The sequence below is a fragment of the Bufo bufo genome, chromosome 7 (assembly GCF_905171765.1).
Source record: "Bufo bufo chromosome 7, aBufBuf1.1, whole genome shotgun sequence".
In the NCBI taxonomy this organism is placed as follows: domain Eukaryota; kingdom Metazoa; phylum Chordata; class Amphibia; order Anura; family Bufonidae; genus Bufo; species Bufo bufo.
Genome location: NC_053395.1, coordinates 13,581,458 through 13,597,090, shown reverse-complemented (window position 1 = coordinate 13,597,090; position 15,633 = coordinate 13,581,458). Strand labels below are relative to the sequence as shown.

The 15,633-nt window shown below is 50.1% G+C and overlaps 1 protein-coding gene across 1 annotated transcript; it reads left to right on the top strand.

Moving 5' to 3' along the window:
* The first annotated feature begins 7,497 nt into the window (after positions 1 to 7,497).
* On the top strand, positions 7,498 to 9,356 carry LOC121007782 (E3 ubiquitin-protein ligase TRIM39-like). The gene is made up of 2 exons (XM_040439983.1): positions 7,498 to 8,907; positions 9,195 to 9,356. Exon 1 carries the CDS (start codon positions 7,510 to 7,512, stop codon positions 8,830 to 8,832), a length of 1,323 nt encoding a protein of 440 aa, XP_040295917.1. The 5' UTR covers positions 7,498 to 7,509; the 3' UTR covers positions 8,833 to 8,907; positions 9,195 to 9,356.
* The last annotated feature ends 6,277 nt before the right edge of the window (positions 9,357 to 15,633 follow it).

Sequence of the window (15,633 nt, the reverse complement as noted above, 5' to 3'; positions counted from 1 at the left end):
AGGAGTTCCCAGAGATGCTTAGCACTTGTTGGCCCTTTTGCCTTCACTCTGCGGTCCAGCTCACCCCAAACCATCTCGATTGGGTTCAGGTCCGGTGACTGTGGAGGCCAGGTCATCTGGCGCAGCACCCCATCACTCTCCTTCATGGTCAAATAGCCCTTACTTTCAAAGTTTTCCCAATTTTTCGGCTGACTGACTGACCTTCATTTCGTAAAGTAATGATGGCCACTCGTTTTTCTTTACATAGCTGCTTTTTTCTTGCCATAATACAAATTCTAACAGTCTATTCAGTAGGACTATCAGCTGTGTATCCACCTGACTTCTCCTCAACGCAACTGATGGTCCCAACCCCATTTATAAGGCAAGAAATCCCACTTATTAAACCTGACAGGGCACACCTGTGAAGTCAAAACCATTTCAGGGGACTACCTCTTGAAGCTCATCAAGAGAATGCCAAGAGTGTGCAAAGCAGTAATCAAAGCAAAAGGTGGCTACTTTGAAGAACCTACAATATGACATATTTTCAGTTGTTTCACACTTGTTTGTTATGTATATAATTCCACATGTGTTAATTCATAGTTTTGATGCCTTCATAGTCATGAAAATAAAGAAAACTCTTTGAATGAGAAGGTGTGTCCAAACTTTTGGTCTGTACTGTATATATACACCTATCACATGTATACGCTCTTTGCTTGAAAAAGGCTCTAGTACTGAGCCGAAACGTTGCACCGTGCGGGCGATTAAAGGAGTTATTTGTCTATAATCCATCGGAGCGCCGTTCATTTTCTGGACTATTATTGGGGTAAGAAGCCTATTCCCTCAAGGACGTGCACCCAGACTTGTTCATTGCCTGTGCCGCCATTTTTTCACCAATATATATATATATATATATATAAAGCCCTAACTACCAGTTCTTTTTTAACAAAAAATAAATAAAAAAAATACCAAGAAAAGTGCACGGACCAAATGGGGTCCGTAAAAAAAGGATGGGGGGAGGGGGAGACGGGGGGTGGGAAGGGACAGAAGGATCTGGAACAGCTGCAAATGAAAAAAAATCTGCAGCTATTCCAGATGTTGTTGTTCTTTTCAGCAGCAAAGGGGTTAAATTTGTAGTGGTGGTGAAGCACAAGTCCCAGCAAGCCACAGAACCTCTCTGCACGCAGTCACCAGCTAGAATGGCTGCTTGCAGGGACGTTCAGCCTCTTCCTGTGCCGCTATAGCGCTGCCATTAGCTGGAGCGTTGTTCCAGCCAATCGCAGCGCTGGCAGAGGACCCAAAACACTGGTGTCCCCTGCCTCACCTTGGAAGTGACCTGTGCTGACCAGTTCAGCACCGGCCACCGTCCCCTGACCTCCTCCCGACCCTCCCCGCAGCTGCTGACGGCTTCCTGCGCTGCGACCAATATTGTGTGCGGGGGGGGGGGCTGTTGGTTAAAGTGGGAAAACCCTTTAAAGGGAACCTGTCACCGGGATTTTGAGTATAGAGCTGAGGACATGGGTTGCTAGATGGCCGCTAGCACATCCGCAATACCCAGTCCCCATAGCTCTGTGTGCTTTCACGGTGTAATAAAAACGATTTGATACATATGCTAATTAACCTGAGATGAGTCCTGTACGTGAGATGAGTCAGGGACAGGACTCATCTCAGGTTAATTTGCATATGGATCAAATCTGTTTTTTTACACAATAAAAGCACACAGAGCTATGGGGACTGGGTATTGCAGATGTGCTAGCGGCCATCTAGCAACCCATGTCCTCAGCTCTATACACAAAATCCCGGTGACAGGTTCCCTTTAAAACTTGAAACTGAACTCGGGTTCGGTTCAGAGGTTCTAGACGGGAGTGTTTTTCCAACTACCTGAGTTTTCCGATGGAGTCTCACGCAACTTCGTGAATAACGGACTTCGGCTCCTCGGAGCCCATACATTCTAATACTGTACGCAGACGGATCACTGCGCAGTACTACGTCGAAGGTTTCAACGAAGCGACTTTGGATGAAGCGACTGAAGCTTCGCTCAACACTGACCATTCTAGACTACACAGCTACAAGCTACAAGCCGTCTACACAGCTACAAGCGCGAGAATACAGAAGAACGCCAATAAAAAAAGAAAAAAAAGAAATGAACAATAATATATAGAATCCATTTTTTTTTTTGGTTCAACAATACATTTTTATTAAAAACAGTAAAACCGGCAGCTTTCACTTCGACTTGTAGAAAATATATAAGAATAAATATCGGGTGCGGAGAAGATGGAAACCGGTTCTATTCAGTAAAACACGTGACGTACAACGGGGCCCCCCCCAGATAGCAGCCCGCACACTGCGCCCCCCCACAGTGTGTACACCATCACACTGCGCCCCCCCACAGACACCATCACACTGCGCCCCCCCACAGACACCATCACACTGCGCCCCCCGCACACAATATTACACTGCGCCCCCCCACAGACACCATCACACTGCGCCCCCCCACATACACCATCACACTGCGCCCCCCGCACACAATATTACACTGCGCCCCCCCACACACCATCACACTGCGCCCCCCCCACATACACCATCACACTGCGCCCCCCCGCACACAATATTACACTGCGCCCCCCCACACACCATCACACTACGCCCCCCCTGCAGACAATATTACACAGCCCCCCCTGCAGACAATATTACACAGCCCCCCTGCACACGATATTACACAGCCCCCCCTGCAGACAATATTACACAGCCGCCCCCCCTGCACACGATATTACACAGCCCCCCCCGCACACGATATTACACAGCCCCCCCCGCACACGATATTACACAGCCCCCCCCGCACACGATATTACACTGCGCCCCCCCACACACCATCACACTGCGCCCCCCCACATACACCATCACACTGCGCCCCCCCCACATACACCATCACACTGCGCCCCCCCGCACACAATATTACACTGCGCCCCCCCACACACCATCACACTGCGCCCCCCCCGCACACCATCACACTGCGCCCCCCCTGCAGACAATATTACACAGCCCCCCCTGCAGACAATATTACACAGCCCCCCCTGCAGACAATATTACACAGCCCCCCCTGCAGACAATATTACACAGCCCCCCCTGCAGACAATATTACACAGCCCCCTCCCTGCACACAATATTACACAGCCCCCCCTGCACACAATATTACACAGCCCCCCCTGCACACAATATTACACAGCCCCCCCACACACCATCACACTGCGCCCCCCCCACATACACCATCACACTGCGCCCCCCCGCACACAATATTACACTGCGCCCCCCCGCACACCATCACACTGCGCCCCCCCTGCAGACAATATTACACAACCCCCCCTGCACACAATATTACACAGCCCCCCCTGCAGACAATATTACACAGCCCCCCCTGCAGACAATATTACACAGCCGCCCCCCCTGCACACGATATTACACAGCCCCCCCTGCACACGATATTACACAGCCCCCCCGCACACGATATTACACAGCCCCCCCCGCACACGATATTACACAGCCCCCCCCCCCCCCCCGCACACGATATTACACAGCCCCCCCCCCCCCCCGCACACGATATTACACAGCCCCCCCCGCACACGATATTACACAGCCCCCCCGCACACGATATTACACAGCCCCCCCCCCGCACACGATATTACACAGCCCCCCCGCACACGATATTACACAGCCCCCCCGCACACGATATTACACAGCCCCCCCCCCGCACACGATATTACACAGCCCCCCCTGCACACAATATTACACAGCCCCCCCCTGCACACAATATTACACAGCCCCCCCCCCTGCACACGATATTACACAGCCCCCCCCCCTGCACACGATATTACACAGCCCCCCCTGCACACGATATTACACAGCCCCCCCCTGCACACGATATTACACAGCCCCCCCCTGCACACGATATTACACAGCCCCCCCCCCTGCACACGATATTACACAGCCCCCCCCCTGCACACGATATTACACAGCCCCCCCCCCCCTGCACACGATATTACACAGCCCCCCCCTGCACACGATATTACACAGCCCCCCCCTGCACACGATATTACACAGCCCCCCCCCCTGCACACGATATTACACAGCCCCCCCCCCCTGCACACGATATTACACAGCCCCCCCCCCCTGCACACGATATTACACAGCCCCCCCCCCCCCCCCCCTGCACACGATATTACACAGCCCCCCCCCCCCCCCTGCACACGATATTACACAGCCCCCCCCCCCCCTGCACACGATATTACACAGCCCCTGCACACAATATTACAATCCCAGGGTAAGGGAATCTGAGGTTCTCTGACAGAACACCCGCCCCCTCAGCACACAGTTCTCGCCCCGCCCCCTCCCCGCCCCCTCAGCACACAGTTCTCGCCCCGCCCCCTCAGCATACAGTTCTCGCCCCGCCCCCTCAGCACACACACACGCACCTCCAGCACTGACAGACACTCTCGCCCCGCCCCTATCAGCATACAGTTCTCGCCCCGCCCCCTCAGCACACACACACGCACCTCCAGCACTGACAGACACTCTCGCCCCGCCCCTATCAGCATACAGTTCTCGCCCCGCCCCCTCAGCACACACACACGCACCTCCAGCACTGACAGACACTCTCGCCCCGCCCCTATCAGTGAGGAGCAGCCGTCCGTCTCCTGCTCTGCACACAGCCTGAGCTCTCCGGCTTCCGACCCTTCTTTTCGCGCTGTTGATTCAATCAGAGTCACGTGACAAGAGAATGTCACGTGACTGACTCGGTGACGTCAGAAGGTCCGTTTGGTGTCTGGAGTTTAGCCGCTACCGAACTAATAGGGAAGACCTTGTGATAACTTCTCTGACAGGAGGAGAGGTAGGAGAGGCAGAGGAATGCTGGGAGTTGTAGTTCTCCTCTCTTACACCACCTCTGCATGTAAGGGCTGAAGGGAGGGGTGTTATTTACATGGGACTGTATGATGGAAGGGAGTGATGTTTTCTTACATGGGACTGTATGTTGGAGGGGCTGAAGGGAGGGAATTATGTTATTTACATGGGACTGTATGTTGGAGGGCTGAAGGGAGGGGAGTGATGGTATTTACATGGAATAGGGTTGTTGCGGGTATCGAAATTTTGATACCCAATCGATACTTTTGGGTGTTATTTACATAGGACTGTATATTAGAGGGGTTGAAGGGAGGGAGTAATGTTATTTACATGGGACTGTATGTTGGATAAGCTGAGGGTAGTAATGTTATTTACATGGGACTGTATATTGGAGGGGTTAAAAGGAGGGGAATGATGATGTTTACATGGGACTGTATGTTGGAGGGGCTGAAGGCAGTGGAGGGATGCTATTTACATAGGACTGAAGGGAGTGATGTTATTTACATGGGACTGTATATTAGAGGGGCTGAAGGGAGGGAAGTGATGGTATTTACATGGGACTGTATATTAGAGGGGCTGAAGGCAAGGGAGTGATGGTATTTACATTGGACTGTATGTTGGAGGGGCTGAAGGGAGGGGGTGATGTTATTTACATAGGACTGTATGTTAGAAAGGTTAAAGGGAGGGAGTAATGTTATTTACATGGGACTGTATGTTGGATGGGCTGAGGGTAGTAATGTTATTTACATGGGACTGTATGTTGGACGGGCTGAGGGGAGTGATATTATTTACATGGGTCTGTATGTTGGATGGGCTGAGGGTAGTAATGTTATTTACATGGAACTGTATGTTAGAGGGGCTGAAGGCAGGGAAGTGATGTTATTTACATGGGACTGTATACTGGAGGGGATGAAGGCAGGGGAGTGATGTTATTTACATGGGACTGTATACTGGAGGGGATGAAGGCAGGGGAGTGATGTTCTTTACATGGGACTGTATATTGGAGGGGCTGAAGGGAGGGGAGTGGTATTATTTACATGGGACTGTATGTTGGAGGGCCTGAGAGGAGGGGAGTTGGGGGGTATTTAGGCCATGTGACAGCATTTTAAGTAGCGTCCATCACACGATCAGGTCCTGCTGCATCCAGTGAGAAGCGAGTGTGGATGAGGTGTGGGTTTTGTTTTATTTTTGTTTTTTGGCAGTCAAAAGAAAATGCTGGGGCCACTATGGGGGACATTATTAATGCTGGGGGCCACTATAGGGGACATTATTAATGCTGGGGGCCACTATAGGGGACATTATTAATGCTTGGGGCCACTATGGGGGACATTATTAATGCTGGGGGCCACTATGGTGGGCATTATTAATGCTGGGGGCCACTATAGGGGACATTATTAATGTTGGGGGCCACTATGGTGGGCATTATTAATGCTGGGGCCACTATGGGGGACATAATTAATGCTGGGGGCCACTATGAGGGACATTATTAATGCTGGGGGCCACTGTGAGAGACAGGGTGTGATGTGTCTTACATGGGACTGTGTGTTGGAGGGGGCAGGAGAGATGATGTTATCTTATTTACATGGGCCTGTCTGTTGGAATGGCTGGGGCATTATTATTTCTGAGGGCACTACAGGGAAGATTTTAACTATAGGGGGCACTGCAGGGGGGCGGCATTATAAATACAGGGGACATTATCGGGGTCCTGATTGCTACAGGGGGCTCTATAGGAGGCTTATACATCGGCCTTTTTACTACTGAGGGGTCTGTAGGGAGCTTTATTACCACTGGGGGAACAATAGGGGGACCTTATTTCTACTGGGGGCTCTGTGAGGGCATTATTAATACAGGAGGGTTCTACTAATGGGGGCATTCTTGGGGAGCAGTATTACTAATGAGGGCATTCTAGAAGGGAATTACTATTGGTGGGACTATGAGGAGCACTATTACTATGGGGGCACTAGTATTTCTTCAGCATATAATTTTGGGGTATTGGGGGGCACAGCGAGCAGCAGGATAACAGTGTTGGGACTGGAGGATGATGATAGAAATGTGAGGAACCTAAGATGTCTGTGTGTCACACTCTGCAGAGACGAGGCATGGCTGTGAGAAGTTGTCCGGACCAAATGGTGAAGATGATGAGAAGATCTACATCAGAGGAGGCATCACCTGGGGGCCCTGGATGTGAGAGGTATGTGCTGCTGTATTCTCCTGTATGTTTGATGGTGTCTATGCAGCAAGTAAAATGTGTTTAGTGCTAGTGGGGGGCGTCGACTGGGGCCAGATGCATTGGGGCTTGGGCCCCTGATCTTTTGAGACCCTAGCAACGCCCCTGGTAGAAGACTTATACAATCTAGAAGCTAACATATTACTACTTTCATTCATTGCAGAATGGCGTCTGCTGATCTGAGGGCCGAGCTGGACTGCTCCATCTGCCTGAGCCTCTATACAGATCCCGTGTCCCTGAGATGTGGACACAACTTCTGCCGCTCGTGTATTGTGAGTGCGCTGGATGCACAGGAGGCAGCTGGAGTGTATTCCTGTCCTGAGTGCAGAGCAGAATATCCGGAGCGTCCGGCCCTGGAGAAGAACAGGAAGCTGGGGAACATAGTGGAGAGTTTATCTGCTCAGCCTGATATGGAGGAGACCGGGATCTTCTGTACTTACTGTACAAGGTCTCCTGTACCGGCTGTGAGGACATGTCTGCAGTGTGAGATCTCCATGTGCCATAAACATCTCGGAGCCCATAACAAGACAGTGGATCATATATTAACAGAACCCACCAGATCCTTTGGCTACAAAAAATGTTCCCTCCACAAGAAAGTTCTGGAGTATTACTGCCCGCAGGATGCAGCTTGTGTGTGTGCTTTTTGCTGTCTGGTTGGTGATCACAGGGGACACCAGGTGGAACTTCTAGATGAGGCATCTGAGAAGAAGAAGAAGAAACTGGAGAAATATCTGGATGAAGGAAACCTACAAAAAGCAGAAATACAATCAAGAGTCCAGAATCTGCAGGATCGTCAGAGGAATATCCAGGAGAAAACCTCTGATAAGAGGAAGAACGTCAGGAAGTTATTTATGGACATTAAGGAGCAACTGGAAATGGCAGAAAAGAAAGCGCTGAGCGAGATCTCCAGGCAGGAGGAGAAGATTGTGTCCCAGATATCTGATCTGGTCAAGAAGCTGGAAATAGAGGAGGACGAGCTGTCCAGGAAGATGCATCACGTGGAGGAGATGTGTCATGTCACCGACCCAATAAGACTCCTACAAGAAGGTGACATTACAGTATGTGGTCATGGAGATGATGAGGACACAGGGGGAGATGGTGGAGAGGGCAGGTCTGAGGATGATCTGGATGAGGTTCTGATCTCACTGACCTTACACCGATCTATGAGGGATATTGTCACCAATGTCACATCAGAGCTCGGGCTCCATGTTCCTAACATGTTGCTGGATGAGGACACTGCTAATGAATATGTGGAGATATCAGAAGATCGGAAAACAGCAACAGGAACTGAAGAAGAAGAACATGGCAGACCAATATCACCAGGAAGGTTCCTGGATTATCCCCAGGTGTTAAGCAGATGTGGCCTCTCCTCAGGAAGACATTACTGGGAGGTAGAGTGGAACCAGAAAACAACATGTGCCATCGGACTGTCCTATCCCAGTATAGATAAGGATGGAGATCTGTCTGCGGCTGGTGATAATAATAAATCTTGGTGTCTGATCTTAGAAGATGCAGAATACTCAGTGTTACATGACTCAGTCAGAGAAACGCTACATTCAATGCCAACATGTCCAACACTTGTAGTCTTCTTAGACTATGAGGCCGGGCGTCTGTCCTTCTATCAGCTGTGTGACCCCATCAGACACTTACACACCTTCACCGCCACCTTCTCTGAACCCCTTCATGTTCTCCTCTATGTGGAGGAGGAAGCCTTTGTTACGATATTAAGCTGAGGTCAATAAAGTCCATGTTACTATTTTGGAATATCTATGGCAGCTTTAGGTGACCAAGTCAGGAAATGTTACATGGTTGTGGTCCATCAGGCTCCTGTAGACGGCTCTTCTTCATTATCTCAAGTTAATCTGTTTCCAGGGTTGTAGAGTGACACTTAACTCTGACTGTGTAGGATGATGGGAATTGTAGTATATTCGTTGTGGATATTCAAGTCCCTTTTGATGACAAAATAATAAATATTTGATGCCATTATTGTGTCACCTCATGTTCCTGGTTTATGTCTCAGGTTATTTTGGACTTAGGCCTGTGTATACGAGGAGCTCAGGAGAAGCCTTCACTTGGCGACTGACAATACAGCAAGTTGTTAATGTTCAAAAGACGAGCATTTATATAGAACCGTAATCGGGTTGTATATCATTATTTTGATCACTTTGCTTGTATTTACATCTTTCTCTTATCTTTTCTTTATATCGACTAACAAATCCTGTTTACACAAGGCGAACATGTCGACAATTGATAATCTGAGAGCAGTTTCTCGGTACCGTGCAGTTGATGTATGTTTTCAGTAGCCAATATTTGTGAATTGTTACTTGATATTATGATGATAATTCCCCAGGTTGAAGAACCTCAGCACAATATCAGTTAGCTGCTTCTAAAGGGCTCATATGCTACGACCAGCGGGTTTACTCCCATTGTGTTAGCTTCTCCTATAGTTTGTTTGGGGCAGTTGCTATGCAGTGGTGTCACAGCGGATCCATTACTGTGGGTCAGCTGACCAGTCTAACGCAGGACTTTCGTGTTAGGGAAGGAGTTCCTGATTGGATAGCATTTCTTTAAATATTTCTGGCCTCTTCTGTGAACTTGCCGGTGGTAGCTTATAGAGTAACGAAACCTTTTTACAACTTTCTTTTAAACTGTTCAAAATTTATTTTAGTAATATACTTTATTAATCACTTATGCTGTTTGCCTTTTTAAATAAGGTCCCAAAGTCATGGATTTTATCATCATTCCCTGACTTGTATGTATATAATCGGGGGCCCCAGCGAACACTGCGCAGGACGGAGATCGCTGCTCCTGCCTGTGCTCCCCTCAAGCTTGGCTTAATTCTGGCACTGCACATCGGTACCCTGTGCCCTGTACAGGTGTGCTATGCCAGGATTTAGCTGAGTGGACCCGGTTCCTGCCTGAGCCCGCTCCGCTCAAGGCTCTTTTATAGCACATTTCTACTCCTCTACCGATGTGTTATAGAGAGCCTTGAGCTGAGTGCAAGTCCCATTGAATTGAATGAAAGGCCCCTTATCTCTGCACCGGGTCGTGTCTTATATTACTGGGATAGCAGCGACCTAATAGAAGAGAAGATCAGGGGCTATAAATCCAGGTGCTCACCCTCTGAGAGGTTATACATGATGAGGCGAAGGAGAGAGGAGAGCGAGATGGCGACCAGACCGGTGAAGGAGGAGAGCATGAAGTGGCAGCGGTGGGAGGTGAGCCACGCCATGGGGAGTTAACTGTACATCTTCAGATTATTATTTTTGGATAAATCAGAATCTACGGCCGGCTCCGTTTTCTATCGGCTCCCTTTCAGTAATTGGTGTTAGTCAGATGCTGGCGTAGATCCTGACCCCCGAGGGCTGACCTAAGTGCCAGCTACTCAAATGCTTGACCTTGAGCTTCCTGATTGTGGGCAGATGATCTCCCCATGCATCCCTCCATCGAGGATTATTTGGATCACGGTTTTCTTACAGGGGTATTCCTATCTGAGACATTTCTGGAATATCCACAGGAGGCTGTGGACGCCATCCTGAAGATAGGTGCAGGTCCTACTATGTCCTCTGCTACCCCAATTGTAAGCAATTTCTGCCAAGTCTTCACTGTTTTTGAAATTCCACTCTACTTACAGTGAAGGAAATTGTAGCGGAGCATCAATATTAAATCCCAATATCTCCGCTGATACAGTAAGGTAATCCACACCGAGCGCTGAAAATGGGCAATATTCCCAAATCCCCCCCAGTAACCGGACGAAACACAGTTCTGGGAATCAACTAACTTTATTTTGGCCTAGCACACCTACTTTAAACCCCCCAACAGCCTCATTTACATACAATATGGCACACGGATTACTATGGTACAAGGAAGGGTGGGACCAGACAATAACAAGGGCTGATGGGAGATCGAGGAGGGACAGAGCAGCTGGTTTAGACTGGTCTCCCAGAGACAACACCCTGCTGGGGAAACAATGGGACAGGAAAAAGGGGGAGGGGAAGAGGCACAGAAAAGCTATCATTTAACATAGTAAACATTACAGTAAGAGCAGATATATACAAAGACATTCTATAAGTGGCGATGCTCCCCCAGAACCAAGCCGGCATACACAGTCTGATCCCAACGGATCGGCTTGGTGATGTCCGGAGGAGCACTCACAGATCACTTTTCAAGTTCAGTTTGTCTGGATAACCTGTCGGCGTTACCATTTTTTTTTTCCCCAGGGCGGTAGTGAATGGTAAAGTCAAACGGCTGCAATGCAAAACTCCAGCGCTGCAGCCGGGCATTGTCTCCTGACACCCTGTTCAGCCATACCAACCGGTTGTGATCTGTGAGCAATGAGAATGGTTGTTAATACAAATAGGGCTGCAGCTTTTTGAGGGCCCACACCACGGCCAGGCATTCTTTCTCAATGGCGGCGTAGCTTACTTCCCTTGGTAATAACTTTCTGCTTAAGTAAGCTACGGGATGTTCTCCGCCATCGGTTCCAACTTGGCTCAGTACTGCCCCCAATCCAAACATTGAAGCGTCTGTCTGGACAAGAAATCGTTTAGTTGGATCAGGAGCAGTCAGTACTGGTGCATTGGTTAAAGCAGTCTTGAGCTGTTGAAATGCCTGATCACACTCTGGGGCCCAGGTGACCTGTCGAGGAAGGTTTTTACGGATCAATTCAGTGATGGGTTTGGCCAGGGCACTGTAGTTGGGCACGAATTTGCGGTAGTACCCGGCGGTACCTAGGAATGCCAACACTTGAGTCTTTGTCCGGGGGGTAGGCCACTTAGCTACAGCCTCTATTTTGGCTGGTTCGGGCTTCTGTTGCCCACTTCCTACCCGGTGACCAAGATACTGCACCTCTGCCATCCCTATGTGACACTTGCTGGGCTTCAGCGTCAACCCGGCCTCTCCAATACGGTCAATAACAGCACTAATATGTCGCAAATGGTCTGACCACGTCTGGCTACATATGGCGATATCGTCCAGGTATGCACAGGCATACTCCTGGAACCCATCCAGTAGCCGATCTACCATCCTTTGAAAGGTAGCCGGAGCGTTTTTCATCCCGAATGGCATGACTCGAAACTGGTACAAGCCAAACGGGGTGACACCGACTTTGGGATGGCATCCTCGGCTAGTGGAATCTGCCAGTACCCCTTATACAAATCAATAGTAGTGAGATACTGGCCCCTGGCCATTTTTTCTAGCAGCTCGTCTATCCGGGGCATCGGATAGGCATCAGACACTGTTTTGTCATTTAGCCTCCGGTAGTCGACACAGAAGCGTGTCGTGCCATCCTTCTTGGGTACTAGCACTACCGGCGATGCCCAGGGGCTATCGGAATGCTCAATAACCCCTAGCTGCAACAGCTCCTCAATCTCCTTCCTCATATGTTCCCTGACTGCTTCAGGGATACGATATGGAGTCTGCCACATAGGTAGCTGTCCTGGAGTCTCTACCTGGTGTGTAGCTAGTGGAGTGTACCCTGGTAAATTAGAGAACGTGGCCCCCTTAGCTGCAATCAACTCCTGTACCTGGGCACGCTCCTGGGGACTTAACCGCTCCCCCAGCTGTACCCCTGTAGGATTCTCTGCCTGATCCTCCTTCTCTAATAAATCAGGCAGTGGAAGATTTTCATAATCTTCCGAGGCCGGGGCACAGATAGCTGCTACGTCCTCTATTCTCTCGTGGTAGGGTTTGAGCATATTCACATGAAGCATGCGTCGCTTCCCTACCCCCAAGCAGGGGCCGATCACATAAGTGGTGTCACATCTCTGTTCCACCACTTGGTATGGGCCCTGCCAGGTAGTCTGTAGCTTGTCCGTGCGGACAGGTTTTAAAATCAAAACTTTCTGTCCTACTTGAAAGCTACGGTCCCTGGCTCCCCTATCGTACCATCGGCGCTGGCGCTGCTGGGCCGCTCGGAGGTTCACCCGTACAGTCTGGGTTAATGCCTCGAAGCGGTACCGGAACTCCAGTACATATGGCACAATGGGGACTCCATCTGCACTGCTCTCCCCCTCCCAATGCTCTCTAATTAAATCTAGGGGCCCCCTCACCCTTCTCCCAAACAACAGTTCAAATGGAGAAAACCCGATAGACTCTTGGGGAACCTCTCAGTACGCAAAAAGCAAATGGGGTAAGAACCTTTCCCAGTCCTTATGGGACTCTCCAAATGTACGGAGCATCTGTTTCAACGTTCCATTAAATCTTTAACATAACCCATTGGACTGTGGGTGATAAGCGGAGTTTACAATCGGCTTAATGCCACATATTTTCCACAGCTGGTGGGTCACTTCGGCTGTAAACTGTGTCCCTCTATCGGAGATTATCTCCTGAGGGAACCCCATACGGGAAAATACTTTCATCAGGGCCTAGGCCACAGTTTTAGCGTGGATATTAGTGAGGGCCACTGCCTCGGGGTACCTGGTGGCGTAATCTACAACGGTCAAAATGTATTTCTTGCCGGAAAGACTGGGCTTTGACAGAGGTCCTACTATATCTACCGCCACTCTGCTAAACGGTTCTTCAATAATGGGAAGGGGCATAGTTTGGCTTTGTGTCGGTCACCCCTCTTCCCTACCCTCTGACAGATGTCACAGGTCTGACAGTACTGCCGCACATCTTTAGAGATACCTGGCCAGAAGAATGCATGGGTTAATCGGTACCTAGTTCGAGTCATCCCTAGGTGGCCAGATAACGGAATATCGTGCGTAATTCTAAGGAGTTCCTGTCGGTATTTCTGGGGTACTACCAGCTGTCTGGTCGTGGCGTTCACAGACCCCCCTACCACTCTTTCAGCAATACGGTACAGTAACCTTTTTTCCCAGGCATACCGCTCCCCCTCTAATCCTGCCTGATCTGAGGTCACTCTATCTCTATACTCCTGCAATGTCGGGACTACTTTAACCTCTGCCCCAAAGTCAGTCGGGGTATCCCAGGGAACACGGGTCAAAAGGGGTACATTGTCTCTTACCGGGGCCTCAGAGTGCGTGGAAGGGGCCGTGGTGCGAGCCTGTTGCCGAGTGGTTACCGGATATGCTTCGGTGAGAGGGGCTTGGGGCACAAAAGCGGAAGTCATTTTGCCCAGATCATTTCCCAAAGCCACATCTGCCGGACGTTTATGCATCAAACCCACCTCCACCATACCTTCCCCCACACCCCAATTCAAATGTACTTTGGCGGTGGGCAGTCGGTACATTGCTACCCGGACGGCTACGGATCCGCCTGTATATGCTGAACCTGGAACCAGATGGGGGCTACCAGAGTCAAAGTGGCCCCCGAGTCACGGAGCCCTTGTACTTCTCTCCCCTCCAGGGTTACTGTCTGGCGATGTGGCTGTCGATTATCTGTAGCGTGTACTGACATCACATCGTGTAGTATCCCCAATGGCTCGTCGGTAAGGTTGAACACCACTTCTTGGGTTGCTGGTTCTGCTTGGTAGTGGTGAGCGGCTGCCCGGAGTACCAGATTTTGACAAGCTTGATTCCAGGCTTGCCGGCTCCGGTTCTGGGTGCACTCTCTTGCCATGTGGCCCCATTGCTTGCAGGAATGGCACTGGATTTTGGCCCTGCCATTATAACGAGACTGGGAGTTGTGTCCCACAGGTGTTGGTCTCAATGGGGTTGTTGTAGGTGCGGTAGTAGTGACTGGACCTGGATGGGTGCTGGGTCTGGCATACCCTCGGTTAAAGTTCCCGTGATGCCTCCTAGCGTCGTAGTGCTGGTCTGCCAATCGTGCTGCCTCTGTGAGGGTGAGGGGTTTTCTGTCCCTTACCCATTCTTGTGCCTCCGGTGTTAGGCCATTGAAGAACTGCTCTAATAATAACAGCTGGCGTAACTCCTCCATGGTGGTAGCTTGGCTGGCTTGTATCCACCCCTGGGAAGCTTGGTCTAGCTTGTGTGCCCATTCGGCGTGGGAGTCCTTGTCTGCTTTGCGCAATCCTCTGAACTTGCGCCGGTATGCCTCCGGGGTAATAGCATATCTCTCCAGTAGCGCTTGCTTTACCCGGGCATAATTTTTACTGTACTCTCTGGGCACGGTCCGGTATGCTTCGGCAGCACGACCGGACAATTTGCTTGCCAGTAAGGGTACCCACACGGCCTGCTCCAAATCATGCAGGTCACACAGCCTTTCAAAATCCTGTAAATACCCATCGATCTCCTCTTTGTCTTCGCAAAAGGTTTTAAAAGCATGGTGGGGTATTTTGGGTTTTACCTGGCTGGTAGTGGAAAACTCCGTAGATTCTGCTCTGGGTGAGAATTCCTGCCGTCTGTGTGCCATCACATACTCCTGCACATCTGCAAAAATTGCGGTCATTAATTCCAAAGGTACTGGACTGGGTAAGAATTCCAGCCTGGTTCTCACTTCTCTTTGGAATAGGGTCTCCTCCATGCTTGTTGGGGGTGTAGCACTGCGAGTTCTGTCTCCCTCCATCAGTTCGGCAATAAGTACCGCCTTAGACTTATTGCTGGCTATCTTACCCCTGGCTTCCAGCAGTCCCTTTAACGTTTGCCGTTTCAATACGTTGTAATCTGTCTCCA

Bases quoted from the DNA above. Each gene is read 5' to 3' on its own strand.
- LOC121007782 (XM_040439983.1), top strand. From the start codon at position 7,510: ATGGAGGAGACCGGGATCTTCTGTACTTACTGTACAAGGTCTCCTGTA.